At 40.4% G+C, this 20,383-nt stretch overlaps 1 protein-coding gene across 9 annotated transcripts in view; it reads left to right on the top strand.

Annotated features, from left to right (window-relative positions):
• The window catches only part of cald1b (caldesmon 1b), a 34,024-nt gene extending 13,943 nt beyond the window's left edge, over positions 1–20,081 (top strand). For 2 of the 9 annotated variants that reach the window (XM_084734514.1, XM_084734515.1), the window contains exons 3-16: positions 5,299–5,421; positions 5,978–6,296; positions 6,928–7,644; positions 8,049–8,084; positions 8,201–8,268; positions 8,988–9,237; positions 9,360–9,485; positions 11,266–11,309; positions 11,400–11,478; positions 12,736–12,867; positions 12,946–13,086; positions 15,222–15,293; positions 17,751–17,785; positions 19,396–20,081. In XM_084734514.1, coding sequence (XP_084590640.1) covers positions 5,299–5,421; positions 5,978–6,296; positions 6,928–7,644; positions 8,049–8,084; positions 8,201–8,268; positions 8,988–9,237; positions 9,360–9,485; positions 11,266–11,309; positions 11,400–11,478; positions 12,736–12,867; positions 12,946–13,086; positions 15,222–15,293; positions 17,751–17,783 — 2,140 coding nt within the window. In that variant the 3' untranslated portion in view covers positions 17,784–17,785; positions 19,396–20,081. Of the gene's footprint in view, positions 1–5,298; positions 5,422–5,977; positions 6,297–6,927; positions 7,645–8,048; positions 8,085–8,200; positions 8,269–8,987; positions 9,238–9,359; positions 9,486–11,265; positions 11,310–11,399; positions 11,479–12,735; positions 12,868–12,945; positions 13,087–15,221; positions 15,294–15,410; positions 15,430–17,750; positions 17,786–19,395 lie in introns of all 9 variants that reach the window. The other 7 variants (XR_014771769.1, XR_014771768.1, XR_014771767.1 and 4 more) reach the window with 7 other exon arrangements.
• Positions 20,082–20,383: the final 302 nt, after the last annotated feature.

Here is a 20,383-nt window from a genome sequence, read left to right as displayed (position 1 = left end):
CTCCTCCAATCATTTTACTAATAATCCATTAGTCGTGGAAAGTAGTGGGGACAGATGCTTAGTAATAAAGGCTTAGGGGAGACAGGGGAGTGTTTTAACACTGTCACTTAAACCAATCAGAAAAGAACTGTGGTGATGTCATCACTATGGTACACTGCTTTATCCTTTTAGAGCTCAAAGGCGAAGTAGCATGTCTCTGTGAGCAACATCAGGGATTTTACAACAACAAAAAAATTATATTTTTAGGTGGGAAAATAACTTAACTTTGTTTAGCAAAGATTACAGATACAAGTGTTTGATTTGCATAACCTAAAGCAGCAGTTTCTCTGCACAATGTCATGCGTTTTCTGTCTGCAAACACTTTGCCAAGCAATGCAGAGCTGAGTAACTCTTCTCACTTCTACCCTGCATTTGTAACCAATGCAGAATGAAGAAATGCACAAGGTCCCTCACTCATGGTGTGACAATAAACCAGCACAAAAATGACAGTTACCAAACCACCATAAACCACCATGCTTTGAACAAATACAAACAGTAACATTTGGAACAAAATAACAAACCTAAACTCTCAGCAATGCATTATGGGGAATTATCCAAATGAGGGCCATCTCTCAGCCAATCGGCTGCACCTGTGAAGGTCACAAGGCCAGAATCCTAGAGCGCCCCACAATGGTTTAAGGGCGCCATTACACAAGCTTCATTACACAAACTACGCAAGCTTTTCAGACTGACGTTCAGTTTCAGCCTCATGTAATAATAATAATGACATCAAGAAAAAAGAGCACTGGTATCACTATAGTATTGTTAGCATCTATATTTTAATTTGATGCTTTGCATTCATGCTACTTTCAAGCTCACCTGTTAAAACAGTTTCACTGTAATGGCTGCTTGGAGTGGGGATAGTTAGTAACAGTTAATAGTGACAGCTAATTAAAATGATGAGAATCTCTAAATTGTGTGCATGAAACATTTAGCAAATCTCTAAGGGGTCTAAGGGAGTTGTCATTTGTAGCAGACAAATATAGGTACTGTGTTTCATAGTTAAGATATCTAACATGAGCAGCCAAAGAGTTACTGATGCTGAAACAAAAAACCTCACCACCGTCCCTGGTCTCCCCTACTGTGTGTACTTGTGTATTCGTCTGTCTTTGGGTTTATGCATTTTTGCATGAGAGAGGAGTTGTGAGTGCGTGTGCAGAGTGGAGCAGACAGGACCTGGACGCTGCTCAGGCGATGACGGCTTAATGATCTCCACCGCCTTTTTCGCTCATTAGGGAGTTGGTCGGCTGTGCTGCTGTTTGGATTTGTCTCTCGCTCCCTGTCGTCTCCCTCCCTCTCACTGTACAATACCATTAAAGAGTTACTGCTGACATCTAGTCGTAAAATGTTCACACGTGAGCGTAAACTTGCAGGTTTGACTCTTTAGACTGTGTTATATAACATCAAAAGAACAAAAAAGAAAATGATCTACAGTGATGTAAACTGTATAGGAATGCTGAAAACCATCAAAACCAAAACCATCATCATTAAGACATGTAGTAATCTAACCATACAAACTACAATCTGATTTAAAACCTTGAAGAACTCAGGTGAGGTCATGACTCCTAGTAAAGTGGAAACAAACTTAAAATTAATAGGAGGAAACTAGACTAGACTTAAGACAAAAGAGATGATTAAAACCAGAGAAAATATACAACTGGAACACGTACATAGTGTAGTGCTAATTTTCAGCTTCACAATACAGTGATGCATTAAAACAATAAGTCTGGTGATGCTGGAGTCCATATACTTTATATGTATACTAATTTTCAACAAATCCCATCTAAAGACAGAAACCACCTTCTAATAATCTGTCTGGGAAGTATTTCCTGTAAAAGCAAAGCCTTCTATACCATCTTCCTTCAAATTAATGAGTCATGCTGTGACACTCAGAGAGACATTCTGGTGGAAAGTGTTCTACCAGAATGATGGCTTTGTTGCCTCTAAAACTAATTAAACTGCAACAGAAAATTAAGTAAATTATGCTTTGCATGGGACACAAACTCCTATGTGAAAGTCCTGTGTTTGACCCAGTAATCGACCCCATCCTGCTCCCCACATGTACTGTTGCTCTTAATAAATACCTCACCTGACTTCCAGAGAGCCCTTCTGACAGAAAGCCCTGAAGGCTACCTTCTCCCAATACCAGCATGTTCCTTCATTACAATGAACACAGCCACTGTGGTCCATAAATATTCACTAGAGCACCGAATGTTTATTAATCGACAGCTGAAAATAGTCCACAACACATGGTGTTCTTTTCTCTTGTTCCGGCAACATTTGCTAAAAATTACAGCGCCCAGCTGTTTTAGGAAGCAATTTAGTCTTTTTTTAAAAATTAATCTTCATGTTTAAAGTTTCAATACTTGTTCTTACTAATAGTTTAGAGAAATTTGGTTAGATTAGCTTGCGCAAAACAAGGAAACTAAAACCCCTGTCACATGCAATGAATACATTAGGACATTAGACTAATTTAAGTAATAAATAATTAAAACAACACGCCCAGGCAGGAGCTATCAGTACCACAATTACCTATAGAGTATACTATTGTATACATACCCTTACAGTGTGTCACAATCAGGAATAATTGCAGCATTAATGATTTAGATTTAGTCTTAGGGCATGGACAGCCTCTGTGGTGCTGTCGCAGAACCTGTCTGTCTTGGTTCTAAAGCCTGTAAAATAAATAGTGTAATGAGTCTCCGTGACGTCGCCCATAGGTTTCTGAAGAGCCATTGTGAAGCTCACAGTGTGGTGGCTCCAGCCGACGCCATCTTGGCAGCGCCTGACTCCGCATAACTCACGGCTAATCTAAAAATGGGTGTAAAGAGGTGTAGCGTGAACTGAGGCGGCTAAATGAATCGGCTACCTAGCCACTTGTGAAGGTATCCACCTGGCACTCAAAGCGGCCACTCCCCTTTCACATAACATGCTAAACAGGCAATTTATAGGGATAAATTATCAGTTGTACAATTATCATGAATGGGGAAATTAGTTCGAGAGACAACTTTAATTTTTAATGAAAGTTGAAGACTGACTGACGGGAGGATATCATAATATTGCAGATTGAAAATGGCTCTATCTTATATAAGGCACATACAGGTGAGGGATGTTGAGAGATGGACGGCACATTGGCATTGAATCTGTTAAAAATGTTAAATACTGTCAGTTTTATCTGTTAAAGGATTATGGTGAAATCTGGCCACAGCTCGGCACATTACTTTTCCTCCAGTTCAGAAGTCAGTTGCTGTCATATCAGATGTCCTATCAGGGCTCCAGTGGAAAAAAAGGCGTTCTTTGCAATTTTCTCACAGTTGTGCACCCAGCTCTGCCAACAGTGCCACAGTACCCGGCCTCCCAGCTGCTCTCTGCAGCCCGAGGAAACGCTGCAGACGCTGGAATGTTTTGACTGCCATTTTTATTTCAGCACAAGATCGCCTGCTCTGAACAGCTTGAGTTAGTCTCTTGTCCTTCGTCTCACTCAGTTTCTCCTGTTAGCCAAGAAACTTTCATCATATTTGCCTCCATTTATTATGTTTCACGTCCCTCAGGCCTGGTCGTCTCGTCTGGAAATGTAACTGTAACATTTTTGACAGCTCTCTCACAGCAGGCCTCTAGCTTTGGGTGGAGTATCATCGCATTGAGTTGCTTCCTCTATGATTTCTCGGGGCGACCTATGCCATTCTGAGGAACCTTTGCCTGAGGATTTGTTGGATTTCCGCTTTGTTTGAGTCTTTGTTTCCATTTTAAAGATAGAAACGATTCTCGTGGTTTCCATCACCCCCTCCTCTTACTACATCTGTAAATCATTGCGTTGTGGATTCAGGAAGAGCAGAGGGAAATAATACCCAAGCTCTATCAATGAGCCATTTCAAGCTCTCTCTCCGCGCCTCATAAAGCCTGGTAACGCTTGGAAAAGACAGCCTGGCATGCTCACTGAGGATGTATGAAGGTCAGTGGCAGGATGTAAGTGAGATGGGAAGGATGGGAGAGTATTTCTTTTGTTTTTTGTTCTAGAGTTGATTTTGTCCTCATCTTTATCTCTTTATCTTCCTCCTTTTCACTCTTCTGTTTCCCAGCATCGTCTCTGTCTTTGATTAAAGATGTTGCCATGGGGGTCTTTTCTTTGGACTTCTTCAGCCTCATTTTCTTCTGGTGACATTTAGATCTCAGACACATGTACGGTGTGTGTTTCTTATTATTTCTTTGTCTGTTTTCCCTCTGCTGTGGCATCTCCCCACTCCGTCATGTCTTATGAGGTGAGCTCTAGACATATCTGTGTGGAAGGGTTACTTTTGATTACTGAATACATGCCCTGAAAAGTAACTTGTAACCTAAGTAATGTATTCTAAACACTCTGGATTACTTTGCTTTTGGGAACGACATGCCTTTGCTGTTCTCACAAGATCAAAGAGCAGCTTATGCACATAACACATGATAAACAGGCCAATTTGCGAGACATGCCAGTAATTCCACTGAGCTAATTAGCCAGCTAGCTAAACTAACAAGCAAGTCAAATTTTACCTCCATATAGCCTGATATGACGGAGCAAACTAGCATTACAAAAAAGAACTTGCACATTCCTGACATTGTCCTGGCTGTGTGTCTCCTCTTGTGTGGCAGCCGTGCTGCATGCACATTTTTAAAAATCTTTTCATGGGAAATGTTTCCCTCGTATTAATTTTAGAACAAAAAGACTAAACAGTGATTCTCAAAGTGTGGGCTGTGAGGGCCCTGCAGGCGGGCCTTGAGAAGTCATGGAAAATAGAGAAATAAGACATTTTCAGTTTTAGAAGTTTGAAAATACCTTAATATATTTATGATCCATTTTAAAAAAGTAAACAGAACTCATAAATAAAAGCCTTTATGTGCTGTTCTCAATTTATCTGACCTAATTTAACAGGTGTGACACTGTATTTGGTGTGTCCCTCCAAGTAATCTATTTTTGAAGACAGTAACTGTATTTAGAATACCAACAATTTATACTGCAAATGTAATTTAGTACAGTTACTGATACTTTGTATTTTAAGTAACATAACACTGTTACATATACTCTGTTACTCCTGAACACTGCTTACATCAGTGATTCATGTCTTAAATCAGAGTCCTGCACAGGTAAAGTTTTACAAACTTGCTACCATTAATTATTATACTCTCAAAAACAGAACTAGGGGACAACCTTGTGTGCACCTCTGACTGCACAGCAGCATAAAAACTTTTGGAGTAAAAATACGTTAACATATTTGTGTGATATTTCAGTGTGGGTGTCACCAATGACGATGAGGAGGAAGCTCGGGAGAAAAGGAGACGTGCGAGGGAGGAGAGAAAGAAGATGAGGGAATTAGACGAGTCTGGACCCACTGATGTGATCAACACTAACAGGTGCGATGTTGAAAAAAGTTTAAATAACACTGTGTAGTGAGACAAACTAAAGTCAAAAGACACTAAACAGAGAAACAGAACCTCCACCTGAGCTGTGATTTTGTTCGTTGTGTCATCAGAGTAGAGCTGCTTCATAAACAGCCGTAGACCAAAGCAGAAAAAGGAGTTGATGTCATTTGTTGGACAGTAAGCTGGGTGGATTTACAGTGTGCTGCTCTCAGTACTTGATTATCCTCAGGTATGTTCAGGACTTACAGGACAGAAAACGATCCATGATGTCTAATGTGGCTGAAGAATGTTAACTTGCATCAGGAGTAAACCATGTAATGTGACAGTGATACACACCACTGATATTCTGCTGTCAGGTATGTTAGCAACAGTACTGCTAGTTAGCTTCGCCATAACGGGAACTTTACTTTCTCTACTGAAATGCCGGGTGCAATTCCAGGTCCAGAATTTGTGGTTTTATCACAATTAATCAGACAGAACATTTAATCTTGAGGGAGATTTGGAGATTTAACCTTAGTTGGACTTGAATTTCATCATGTGCTCGCAGTGTGACGGAGACCGAGTCCTCCTCCACACCCGGTGGTGCAGATGACGACCAGGCTTTGTTGGAGCGCCTGGCCAAGAGGGAGGAGCGCAGGCAGAGGAGGATGAAGGAGGCCATGGAGAGACAGAAGGAGCTCGACCCCACCATCGGCACCACTGCCAACGGCACAGACAGCACGCTGGAGGAGCAGTCGTCCATCAGCAGCAGCAGACAGCGACAGACAGAGGAGGAGGAGGAGGAGAAACCGGCCCAAGAGGAGGCGCCAGACACCGACACCAACTCCTGGAGGAAAGAGGAAGAGGAGAAGAAGGAAGAGGAGAAGGTCTGCTAAAGATTTTATGTATAGAGAGTAAAACTGTTTGGAGTGACATTATTCTGTCATACACACGTAGAAATTAGAGTCCCAAAAGGGTTCTTCCTGAAGGGCTGAGGTTCTAACCAGAACCATTTGCATCTGAGGAGCCATTTTTTGAAAGAGTTTGTCAAGGGTTCCATTAAGAACCTTTTTCATCCAAAGAATCGTTGAAATCCCACAAGAGCTCATCCCTGGGTGTGTTTCAGATAAAACCCTTAGAATAAAAGAAGGTTCTTTGTAGAACACCCTGTGGATTGTAGATAAAAAAAAAACAACTAACCCTAATAGGTTCTTGTTTGCACTCTTAGAAGGTGGAAAGGTTCTGGATAGAATGATTCCTGGTGGAACCATTAGACCATATAAGGGTTTTCTGTAGAAACTGTCAGAGGGGTTCTAGCTGAAAACTTCAACAGATGATTTTAGGTATAATCCTTTATAGATATAGAAGGTTCTATCAGGAGCCTTAAAGTGTCCTCCTGTAGGAACCAGGCGAGCTGAGCAAAACAAATGAGGTGCAGTCTCTTATTTTAGATTTATTTTTTATTTAGAACTTAATTCTATTGATAAATTAAGTCACTCAGTGAAATTTATTTTACAGGAGGAGGTCGAGGAGAAAGCTGCAGTAACAGAAGCCGAGGTCACGCAGCCCGATTCAGGAACTAAAGATGCTGAAGAAGAAGCTGCGCCTGATGCTGACAAGGAGGAGGAGGAGGAGAGAGAGAGTAAAGAAGAAGAGGAGCGACAGCAAAAAGAAATGGAAGAAAAGCAGAGGATAGAAGAGGAGGAAAAGCAAAAAAGGGAAATGGAGGAGAAGCTCAAGAAAGAGGAAGAAGAAAGGCAGCTAAAGGAGGAGGAGGAGAGGAAGAAGAGGGAAGAGGAGGAAAAACAACAAAAGGAAACGGAGGAGAGACTGAGGAAAGAGGAGGAAGAAAATCAGAAAAAGGAAATGGAGGAGAGACTGAGGAAAGAGGAGGAGGAAAAACAAAAAAAGGAGAGGGAGGAAAAAATTAAAAAAGAAGAGGAGGAGAAACAGAAACGGGAGATGGAGGAGAGACAGAAGAAGGAGGAGGAGGTAAAGAGAAAAAAGGAGATGGAGGAGAAGAAGAAGAAAGAGGAGGAAGAGAAACGCCGGAAAGAGGTGGAGGAGAAGAAGAAAAAAGAAGAGGAAGAAAAGCAGAAGAAGAAAGAGCTGGAAGAGAAGAAGAAGAAAGAAGAGGAGGAGAAGCGGAAAAAGGAGGCTGAGGAGAAGAAGAAAAAAGAGGAAGACGACAAGCGCAAGAAGAGAGAGATGGAAGAGAAGAAGAAGAAAGAGGAGGTAAAGATGTGATTTATTAGTCTTTTCACCACAACAACGACTTCAAAAACCTGGAAAACTCAAATGACGACACCGTATTAACGTCCCCGTCCGTCCAGTAACAGAACACAGACATTTTAATGTAACACAAGTCCTTTTATCATTAACATTAAGTGACAGTGGGGGGACACTTTTGATTTATCCAGTCTTTGTTCAGATATTTGCTCTCTGATATTGTTTTACAGTGTGGTCACACATTAAAAAAAGGTGCTGGTGTCTTCAGTTTACATCTGTGTTGCATTCACTGCCCAGCCTCTGATTACACCAGTGTTTGGTGGCTTTGTTGTGGATTTTTCAACATTATATGAACCACCTGTTTTCATTATTTGTAATAATTTTCTTCCATTTGTGTCATTTGTGTAAAGGAGGAGAAGCCGAAGAAGTTTGGTTTTAAGGAAAAGGTAAAACTGTATACATAGGAAATTAAAAAAAAACTTTTTTAGTTAAGACATTAAAAATACAAGTTATAAGCAGGAGCAGTGTTTTAATGTCTCATTTTTATCTTTTCTTTTGCAAGAATGAACCAGCCAAACAGAACGGAGCATTCATTGAGAATAAACTGAAGAAAACAGAAAAGACATCAAGGTAAAGTTGGACAGACGTCTCATTCCAACATGACAGTATGTCTGCATTTCTTCACTTCACTCCGCTTTTTTGTCTTTGTATGTGTTCATACCACGGGACGCTGGCCTATGGCGACAAGAAGTTCCTATGAGGCCACCAAATATTTCAGTGTAGATGACCCCCAGTGGCCATAAAGTTTTATCCTTTGTCCTTCATGACTTTTAAACAAAAACAGTAAACTACTGAAGTACACTAAGTCGACTTAAAGTGTCAAGGAGTGAACTGAATCAGGAGTTTTATGTTTTGTGTGCCCACAGTTTCCTCAGAAAGTCTAGCCAAGAACATCATCATCACACATCAAAATTCATGACAAAAGTGGACGACACAAGTGTCAAAGTTAAGGAAGGCTGTGTCTTTCATGTATTGCTTTTACAAATGTTTACAGTTGGGCCAACAAAAATGTACTTTGGCCCCCAAATTTAGAGGCTTGGTGGCAGTGCCTGGAGGGCCAGTGCTTAAAAATATTAGCAACTATCCTTAAGAAGTGTTTAGATAAGAATAAATATTAATAATCTCATTTATTTCACATAAGACAAAGAAAAGACAATTGTGAGACCTTTTTTCCACTGGGCAGTGCTAATTACATCATTACAATCAGTTGATTTGATGAACGTGGGAGTGGGTTCATATGTGTGGATTGATCATTAAATAATTGTGTGTGTGTGTATGTTTGCGAGCAGGGACACTGCTCCCTCCTCCACGAAGGCAGATGACCTGGAGCGACAGGAAGCCGAGCGTAAGCTGGAGGAGCTGAAGCGCCGACGAAACAATGCAGAGAGCGAGGAGCTCGAGAAGATGAAGCTGAAGCAGCAGGGCGCAGAGGCCGAGCTGGAGGATCTGAAGAAGAAGAGGGAGGAGAGGAGGAGGATCATGGAGGAGGAGGAGAAGCAGAAGAAACAGGAGCTGGAGGAGAAGAAAGCCAAAGAACAGGTGAGGATGGAGTTTGTGTTCAGGAATTAACTATACCGATGAAATATTACACACTGTTGTAATATTTCATTGTTTCTAAGCCATGACAAAAGTGTGACAGCAGATTGTGGCGTTTGCAACAGGAGGAGAGGAAGAGGATGAGGGAGGAGATAGAGAAGAGGAGGGCGGAGGCTGCAGAAAAGAAGAAGCAGAGGGAGGAAGAGTCTACAAAACCTTCCTTTGCCATCAGTCCCAAAGGTTCCTCAAAGGTGAGTTTTTGAGATATCTATCTTTGGTATTTGCACCCAAATACAAAATGGATTTTTGCTTGTGGTGCTCATTCAGTGCGTCTGTCCAACAAACCACAGATCTCACTGTCAACTGTCTTAATTGGATGTCCTCCACATGAAAACTGCTGACAGCATGTTGTTAAGCGAAACACATGTTAAGTTTGACAGTAATAATCTCTTTTCATTGAAGTAAATGTCTGTTAAGTAACTATCTATCACCAAATAAGGCAAAACCGATCAAAGCTCTCTGTCGTAGCATTACAAACTGGAAATCTGTGGCAACATTCCCAGGAAAAATCACCAGCATCACTCCATCACTCAGCACCGGTCGGTCTGTCGCATGGGGTAGGCGGAGCTAATGCAGCAGACTTGCTCTTCAACTCACATGCACGTGAAGCAGTGTACTGTTTTTTCCGGTCTCTGCAAGTAAACATTTGTTATGGCTGAACAAACAAGAAAAGAAGGAAACAGAGAACAGAGACTGTTTCTTCTGTCATTTATGCAGTTTTTCATGCAGGATAAAGCACAGAAAGCCACACGATCTGCGTCTACAAGACATGTTTGCCCTTCCAGATGTTTGTAAAGCACAGGTAGTTGACGTTTTGGGATATACACTTACTTGCCTTCATCTGGAGAGTTAGATAACAAGATAAATACCACTCTCAGGTCTGCATGCTTAAAATAAAACTGTGGCCTAAAGCCAGTTAGCTTAGCTTAGCCTAAAAACTGAAAATGGGAGAAACAGCTAGCCTGGCTTTGTCCAAAGATTACTAAATCCACCTAGTAGCACCTTCAAGGCCAAAAATACAGAGCTCAGATGTATAACTAGATGAAAAAGACCATATTATTTTCTGGAAAACTGTTCTCAACGGTGATTGATAAAATTGCTTAGTCAGCTCAAGTGTTTGATGACTGGTTCAGTTTCAGATTCAGATTCAGTTTTTCTCAAATTTTCGGCTCTGCAGAGACATAACGTATCTTATTTGTCACTGTGCTAAGTCTTTATGCTAAGCTAAGCTAACAGACAGACATGGCAGCAGTACTGACCTTTTCATCTCACAGCTACAAATCTCAAACTTTTCCATTGACTTGATAGTGTAAAGTTGTCATTTTAGTCCCGTGTAACAACAGCTCGTATTTGTTATCTCCATTTGTGAGTCATTGAAAAATGGACATTATTTTTAATTCTCCTTTTTCCTCATATGGTCAAACATGTTGCGTAGCTTAATGTGGTTGTTTGTTTTGCTGTTCCCGTTTTAATTTCTGTTTTTAATTCCTCTGATATCACCCACATATTCTTAGTGAACAAGAATTAAAGTTGGCTTCAGTGCCGTACTCAAATATGGCTGAACACGACCATGACTGGGTAATTTTCCTTCTGGAGTATTTTTGGAGGAATGTTGAGAATTGTGTGCGCTCTGCTCAGACATGAGAGGTATAATTCATCTTGAACTGCAGTGCTCTGTGTGTGTGTGTGTGTGTGTGTATGTGTGTGTGTGTGTGTGTGTGTGTGTGTGTGTGTGTGTGTGTGTGTGTGTGTGTGTGTGTGTATCCTGGCTCCCTGACAGCCAGACTCTCCAGTTCAATCAGTCAGGCAGCAACCAACACAACGTCCTCCCCGGGGACAGACTGGTCTGCTTCTCAGGGAGGTCGTCATGGAGACAAGAAGGAAGCCAGGACAGCTTGACCACGTCCAAATTTATTCGTGCATGTCAGTGATGGATTGGTTTATAACTTTAAACTATGCTGTCTTGTACAGATCGGGGAGAAGGCAGAATTCTTGAGCAAATCAGCCCAGAAAAGGTATTTTACTATAAAATAAAATAAATGAATAAACCAAACGCTCTTATATTGGTGAGTCATACTAACGTCCCATATTGTTTGTCCACTCAGCACCACACCCAGAGTGTCTCACTCTCCGATTGTCTCCAAGATAGGCAACAGACTGGACCAGTACGCCTCTGCCATCCAGGTGAGACTTGTCAGCGCTCAGCAGTGCCAGAAGAAGTACTCACATATTTACTGATACGATACTTATACTTATGTACTCTTGTTGATGCTGCTCACCACCTACTTGAATGTCAGTTTAATCATTTGATGCTAATTTAAACTTCTACTCCACTACATTTATTTGACAGCCATAACTGGTAGTTTTGCTTTTGAAATCATGCTAAAGTCACATATCTGCCATCATAAAATCCCGCGTTCAGGACATTTGCTTTCAAACAAACTGCACCAGAGTCCGTTTGGAAGCAGACGAAGTCCGACCTTTCCAAGCAGTCTCGGTCTGTTTGTTTGGTCCACGTTTAAAAATTAGAAACTTGAACATTCAATCTGTTAAAAACATTGAGCTGAATACAGTCTGTTAGTGTGCAGGAAGTTTATGTGTTGCCAGGCCACAGCCCAGTCAAGTGGCAGACCTATTTGTGCTGGAGGAGCCAAATAAATCAGTAAATAAACAAAGAAAATATTATCTTTTGTCACTTATTACTGGTTGTGCTGTTGGACGAGGTCATGCTGCTGCCTTGTGCCTCTGACTGAATCACAGTCATGATATGCAGTCCAGCAGCTCTCACACTCACGTGATACTGCTTAAATACAACAATACACAAATATTTCTTACATATAAAAGACTTGTACTTAAAATTTCAAAAGTAAAATTACTCATTTTGCAGAAATAACAGTTTCAAGATAAATCTAAGGTGACATAATTATCACTTTGTAATTTTTTAACTTTTTTTTTAGCCATACATTGAATAATTTGACCTCTTTGTGCCTCAAACACCTACTGAAATTGTATCATCTGAGAAGTTTAGAGGGGAAATCTGTCTTTGATGGAACTGATAACAACACTTTCATAAAAGTATTGTATAATAATAATAATAATAATAAGAAGAATGATAATAATACATTTATCCAGCACATTTCATACATAACATGTAACCCAAAGTGCTTACAGTTTACAGAAAGCTATAGTGTGGCACTTAAAAACACAAGACAAAGAGAAAAACACAAAAAAAATGACAGAATAACTAATTAATAGAAAATAGAATAAAAGATCCAATAAAAAAGCAGGGAAATACAAGTAGTAAAAGTGACAGGAGCAAGAGTTAAAAACAGAGGAAACATAAAATGGAAATACTTAAAAGTACTAAGTGACTTTACACCACTGATCCTCAGTCAGAAATGCCCATGTGAAAGTAGTTAAATCCATCCTGTTTTTCCACAGGGGAACAAGGAAGTCAAGTCCCCCAAGTCTTCACTGGCAGATATTCCCACAGGAGGCGCACGCAACATCAAGAGCATGTGGGAGAAAGGCAACGTCGGCGGCTCCTCTGAAAGTCCATCCCCTATCAACAAGGTGAGAGACGGACAGAGAAGGGAAAGGGAGGGAAAGAGACACGGACTGATATGTCACCGTGATGTCTCTTTTCCCCAGGAATTGGCTGGTCTCAAAGGAGGCGTGGCCGGGCGAGTCAACAGCTGGATGAAGCCTGCGGAGGCGGAGAAGACAGCATCACCAGCACCTGCAGCAGCAGCACCAGCAGCAGCAGCATCACCAGCTGCAGCAAAGCCTGCAGTAAGACCCGATAAACCCCTGTCTTGATCACACACACATACACACTATTGTAAATTAGACACCGGAGTAATCCCCTGATATTCTGTCTACGCTAACGTGCTCATTTGCACATTGACATGCCAGCCTTTTGTTGGCTTCAGCCGTTCTATCTGAGCTCCAAGACTGGACAAAGCTGCTGTCTGGAGTCGAGTGACACCACATGGACGGTTTGGTTAACAGCATCTGTGAGCAAAGAACCCAAACCCCCTCTGTCCATTATTCTTTACATCATGCAAAAGTTTTTTAATAAGCCTAAACCTCTTGGAAATCACTGAACAGAAGAAGAATATTATTCCCTTTGTTTTCGACAGTAGTTGAACCTCAAAGCACTGAGCAGCGGTTATGTGTCAGGTGGCTGAATGCCAACATGCCTCCTTGCTCAGCCACACCTACACCCCGCTATACATCAATCACTTTGGCCTCTGTCGCTATGTTAAGGTTATATCACAGCCCATAAACTCTACAGTACTTTCAAACGGTTACCTTTTTTGTTTATTTTGTATTAGTCTCAACTAGATATTTCAATTCGAGGTTATTATATAGGGTTCTTACAGATGAATTATAATGTAGTGCTTTCGAGGTTTGAAAAAGTCTTGGCTTTTGGATAAAGTGCTCGAAATTGCATTGTTTTCATAATAAATCTCTCTCTGACCTAAGAGTTTGCTTTTTAGATAAAGAAATAAAATAGACAGATACCTAGACAAGAATGTATAAGTATGTCATTCACCAGAAAAATGAAAGCTTGAAAATGATTGAAAAGTGCTTTAGTTTTTATTTTTATTTCAGTCAATTCAAATGGTTATTCACACCTAGTTTTAGTTTTTTATTTCATGTTCATTTTGACTTTAATCAGGGCTCTTACACCTTTTCCAAAATTAAATTCGACATTAGAAAAAACAAACAAACAAAAAACGACTGAAGTGATATTGTGTGCTTGCAAATCTAACTAGAATTAAAAAAAATACACAGGAAATGTCTTTACTTTTAGTCTTTGCCAATTTGGTCAAATTCAGTCAGCAGGGCGATCATGAGGAGGAGTCGGTGCGTATATTTATTGAGACTGAGATCTACATGACTGTGAGCCGACTGCCTTCACAAAGTGTTGTGTTTGTTTTGTAAGACCTATTCTGAACTTCTGCAATCTTGCTCCTGACAAATACCCCCATATTATAACGAAAAAAACAAAAATATAATACCTCTGCTTCACTCTCACTGTGACTCCATATTTCAAATCTCCTTAAGTCAAGGGTAAAAGGTCACGTCCCTCCACATTTGTCCCACACACAGACATTGCTATCCTACGTCACAACACTAAAAACAACTGCCAACAAGTAAAGTCGATGTCAAGTTATTAATTTCGTTCATTTATGACCGTATGGCGCCGATAAAGTGTTTGTAACCGGGTACTTGCTGGACGTCACCGTGTCCTTTTCTTAAAGTAGGACAGCAGCTGCTAATCTTCACCGGGTCTTCTGGAGACATTACACTCTGTCCACATGCAGAAGCATTACTGGATGACGTGTGACATTGTTCTAACGTGAGATTTATGAGCGAGATATCTTTGGTGTCAAACAGTCTTGGCCAGAGGAGCGATTATAACTTTACACTGACTTGTGCTGCAACACCTCTCCCTACTGGGACAAAGACGTACAGCAGTTTGTAACACATGTTTGTATCCTCTTTACTTCTGTTGTTTTATTTTTTTCTGCCTTTCTTTTCTCCTCTGCACTCCTTTTCCCAGCTTTCCTCAAACTTTTCCTGCTGTTATTTGTCCTCTCTTCAAACTGGTAAAGACACCATTTTGCACATATTTCACCATAACTACCACTAATAACCAGAAGCATAAATAACTCTGTAAGACCAGTGGAGAAAAGTAATACTAGTACCATTTTTGAGGTAGCTGAGTATTTTTATTTCACTACATTTGACAGCTTTAGTTACGGGCTTGATGCCAACATTTTACAATAAAGGTGCATCAGTGAATGCTGCATTAAACATTAACTAATAAATAAATAATTGATAAATAAAGGACTAGAGTACTTCCTTCACCGCTACATAAGACTAACTGGGTCATTGTTGGTTTTTATTTGTCACAGGAGGCAAAACCAGGTGACATCGGTAGCAAGCGTGGCATGTGGGAAGTCAAAAAGGGCTCTACACCGGCTAAGGTAACACACACACACACACACACACACACACACGTACAGCTCTACTCTGGAGGGAGGGGGATGTTTATGTTTTAAAGTCTTTATAGTGACGTGGTTCTGTTTGTTTGTTTCATTCAGTAATAGACAGGTGAAAAAGGTAATATGCAGATCTGTAGCAACAACGCTCAATGCACGATCCACTGGCCCCGAGTGACTGATGTTTGTGATGTCTACGCTGTTGTCATGCTGTCTCAACACGCACATGATGATGAAGTCAGTGTTGCCAGGTTGGCCAGACTGGGGCTACTTTTCCTTTAACTGGGCAAATAAGATTGTTTTGGGTGGGTTGTGATGATTTGAGTAAGTTTTTGTATCATTCGTGCAGTTCGCCACTCACAAAAACTCACTGAATTCAGTTGGCTCAGCTCGATATAAGTTATGACCGTCAAAGTCGAGTGTCGTTTCAGTTTATTACAGCTAAGGTTCTGACTGGGCTCCTTTTTTGACCAATCTGGCAACACTGATGGGGTTGTTTGCTTCTCAGTTCAGTCAATTCAAAAGGTAAAAATATAATGTAATTACAGTTTATACACATGATTTTTCAGTAAGGGAATGTATGAAAATTATTATAGGTAAGATATTTAATGTTCAAACTAATTAACTTTATTGTTTTTTGTAAATACACATTGTTGGACAGGTGCAGGTTTACTACTGTGACACATCACCTTTTCTTTTAACAAGACTCAGTAAGTGTTTGAGAGCTGAGGACACTAATTATTGAAGTTTTGAAAGTGAAATTCTTTCTCGTTCTTGCTAGTCCGTGGTCTCTGTTGTGGTATTTTGTAGCTTCATAATGCATCACACAGTTTCAATAGGACACAGGTCTGGACTGCAGAACGGTCAGTCTACTACCTGAACTCTTTTATAACAAAGCCACGCTGTTGTAACACATGTAGAATGTGTCTTGGCGTTGTCTTGCAGTAAGCAGGGACGTCTCTAAAAAAAGATGTTGTCTGGACGGCAGTTAATGTGCCTTCCAGTATTAACAAGGCCTTAACAGATGTAAAAGTTACCCACAATGCCATGGGCACTAAGGTATCCTCATACCATCACAGATGCTGGCTTTTGAAGTTAGCGCTGGTAACAATCTGGATGGTCCTTTTCCTCTTTCACCCAGAGGACACAACGTCCACGATTTCTAAAAACAATCAGAAACATTCTTAAACTGTTGGACTGTTTTGCCCTCACTGTCCACCTGTAGGATGATCTAAACAGGTGAGCCTCCCGCAACTTTTTAGAGTCTTTTGTTGCCACAGTCCAAACTTTTTTGAAACTTGTTACAGGCATCAAATTCAAAATGAGCGTATTTTTACATAAAACAATAAAGTTAAATCAATTTGAGTATTAAATATCTTGCCTTTGCACTGTATTTAGTTCTCGAAAATGGTTTGCAAATCATTACATTCTGACTTTTTTGGTTTGTCTTTCATTCTTCCCTTGTGAGATTTCTTGTAAATAAAAAAAAGTAAACCTGCATTAAAAATGTTATTGTCAGCAACAGTTCATAAAACGCATGTTCGGCCATATGCAGATGACATCAGTCTTGTCATAATTTTATTAATTGGTGTGTTGTTGGTCTTTATCAACTGTATGCCATAATTTAATTTTGTTAAAAATAATATGTATGTTGAATTAAAAACCTCTCTTTGAGTTTCCTGAACTGACATTAAGTTACAGATTTTGATGTGATGAAGGAGATGGCTGCCATTGGTGTGGACTCTGTTACCCTTCGCCCCCTCTCACACATGTTCTGTAATATATGCTGTATATTTATGTACATGCCATCATTAGTTCCCACACCGGCTTTGGGGACAGAATTAGTGTCTTTGGCTCTGGTGTGGTTGTTCCTTTGGAACTTGGATTACTTTAATACAGGAATGTGATCTATATATTGTTGCAGGGCATTTTGGCTGCAGTGTGCACAGCTTTTTTGTGCCAAAATAGTAGTTGCATTACAGTGAGGATATTATGGCTGAGTGCATGCTGTTGTATTTGAATGCTGCGTATTTTTAAGCCCCGGAGAGCCTAATATAGATCTTTGATGTAGGACTTTTTCGTGTGTGCGTGTGTGAGAGACAAAATAGCATATCTAATATCTGTGAGAATGTTGTAGAATACTGTGAATCTATCTTTAAGGGTGTGAGGACATTTTCCTGTATTATACAGTTTGTTTTATATCACTCATTTATACGATTCCCTGTGTTAACATTAGCTTAAATGTAGTAAAGTTCTCCATGCTTTGGTCTACATGCTGTTCCCAATCTCAAAATTAATCCAAGAATAAACTGCAAAAATGTTTCAACACTATCAGCTCATTACGTTAGGAATTATTACACATATAGTTTACTTACATTAGTTTTTGCTGATTTTTTCTGCCCTCTTTTCTTTTATTTTCCCTTCATTGCTTCTTGTTTACAGGTGGCAGTTGGAGGCAAGAGCAAATTTGCCTAATGGTAAGTTTCTTTAAGTGACTTTAAATAGTGGCTGTATGTTAGTTTTCGAGAACAATTCTGAGATCATGTACTTGTGCATTTCCTACTTTACTACTTACTACTGCACCACACTTCTCTGAGAGCCCCAGTAAGTCTTCGGAGCTTGTCAACATACCACACACGCTCATTGTGCAAGTGCAAGTCCTCCACAAGGCTAGGGAGCTGTATTTTTCAAAGTCATAGCAAGCTTGTCGTACAAGAATTACAGAGCGAATGCAGCCAAATTTCTATAAACATGCTAGTTTGACAGCTGTGAATACTAACAATAGCCATGTTCATTGTTTACGTTCAAGATTAGGGGTGTCACGATTCTCACAATTCATGATTCGATGTGACTTTTGATTTTAAGGTCATGATTTGATTCAATTTGATTTTTTGACTTAAATATTTTTTGATCTGCAGTTACACTGTTTTTAAGTCTTGTTTTGTAAAGGTCAGCAAATCGTGTTTTATGCCCTGACAACTGCCAAACCTTTAAAAAGAGTCAGCTTTTCTTTGAAATTATATTTATATTGGAGTATTTCTACTTTTCCATAATTAAATACTTCCTCCTCCACTGACTGTAAATGTGCACATACTGCATGTTAAACCAGGGTTTATCTTGATCAGTCCGGGGGGAAGCAGAGTTTAGATGAAGTGTGTCTGTCCTTCAAAACATCTTCTGGACGAGGGGGGCACAGCATGACTGATTTATGGCCCCCAGCGGACTCATAACCAACTCACCAACCTTCCATTGTGCCAGACTAGCTGCTCACTGTAAATCAAATCTGCTGCTGGAGATTTTTGGACATGGGCTCAGCTCTGTGGCACTGTGGTCTATATTTAAAAAAAACACTCACCCTGACCTTGTTTCCCAGTATAAAGAAGCCTCCAGACTCCTGGGATGGCTGTCGAGTCTTTGCAGTGCACTGTTCACCCGGTGCCACCTGGGCCGGCCAATGCCGGACAGGGTGTCGGCAAGCTGTTCGGCATACCAGAGTGCAGCTGCTTGATTTTCACATTACAACTGACTGCTGGGGAGGATTACTAACCATTTAAGCTGCAAATCGGGCTCGATCTCCAGGCTTATTCACTCAGTGCTGATGATAAAGACTTAACAAGGATCCCAGACAGTTTAAAAGAAAACATTTGTTGTTGTTGGCGTCGTAAAACGCTCTTCCCTCTTCGTGTTAAAACATCATATTTCTTCTGACATCAAGCCCCCTGCCGCTTGAGCCAAAGCATGAACAATAGGAATGGAAAAGTGTTTGTCGAGTGTCAGCTTCGACCCTAAATAGCGACCCTCGTTTGCAACCTCCCTGCTTCTTCATCAGAAATAGATCGCTGAGGAATGAAGTGAAGGGCAAATGACAAAGTTACAGCTTTCAATCAGACAGAAGTGACTTTGACTGCATGGTGTATGTCAGCTATACAAACACACGCATACATACAGAAGTATGGATGTAAATGTTTTGATTAACAGCCATGATGCTAATCTCATTTGTCACCTAATAAAATTTGATCGTTATGTAGTTTTAAATGACAGATGCATTCTCTAATGCATCTTTATTGTCTCTGTCTCTCTCTATTAGCAGGCGTGAAACCCTAACCATTGACATCCCTATTTAAATCCAGCCTTGCCTGACCAATCACAAGGCTCCGCTTCTGTATGTGCATCCGTTTCCTTTCAACATACCTTTATTTCCTGCATGAAGTTCGCACCAGAATGAGGAAAAGACGAGGGACCAGGACGAGCGACGTTAAAGGGATTCCTACGTCCGAGTCTTCCAGGGATATCTTCATGAGTAACTTTTGCACCAAATCCCCAAATATGTCAAAGGGTTTCCAGGACAAAGTACCACGTGCTAAATGCTTAATACATAATGGATCCACCTGTTAAAATCAAGGCTAATCTTTACAAATTTCAGACGGCTGTCCAGATGCTTATATGTTATTTAGCTACACTTGAAATGACCTGTCTGCTGTTTTTGTGATGTATTGTCATATAGCTTATACCCAATAATAAGCATTTGTGTTTTATTGTCATACACTCTCACTGCTTTTTGGGATGATAGTCACTCTCTCGAGTCCATGTGAGGAACTGTTTTAATGTCCATGTCACTACTGCTTTGATGCTCCAAAAACAGTTGAGCAAATTTGGTACCACGGTCAACTTTCTCCTTTTCCTGTCAAAGCAAATTTTGTCCAATATTTTATTTTATGACCGTACAGGCCTGCCTGCCAAAATGACATTCCCATCAGCCTCAGCTGTACTTTCTGTGTTAGCGTGCAAACAACTGAAGATGGCAAACATTATAAACATGTTAACATCGTCATTGTGAGCATATTAGCATGCTGATGCTACCATTTAGTTCCCCAGCAACTTATTTTTGGTTTTCTTTTCAACATAGATGAGACTAGCGCAACATGTCTGAAAGCTGACCGAGGTACCAATTTTGCACAACTGTCATTGGAGCGCAGAGCGAAAAGAGGCTTAGGAACCGTCAGCTGAGTAATTTCATGAGTCATTACCACTTTATCTTTAAAAGGGGTTTATAAATAGTAACTAATGACTCCATT

The sequence above is a fragment of the Lutjanus erythropterus genome, chromosome 13 (genome assembly GCF_056507025.1).
Source record: "Lutjanus erythropterus isolate fLutEry1 chromosome 13, fLutEry1.hap2, whole genome shotgun sequence".
Taxonomy (NCBI): Eukaryota; Metazoa; Chordata; class Actinopteri; order Lutjaniformes; family Lutjanidae; genus Lutjanus; species Lutjanus erythropterus.
This window is presented reverse-complemented; position numbering and strand designations above follow the sequence as displayed.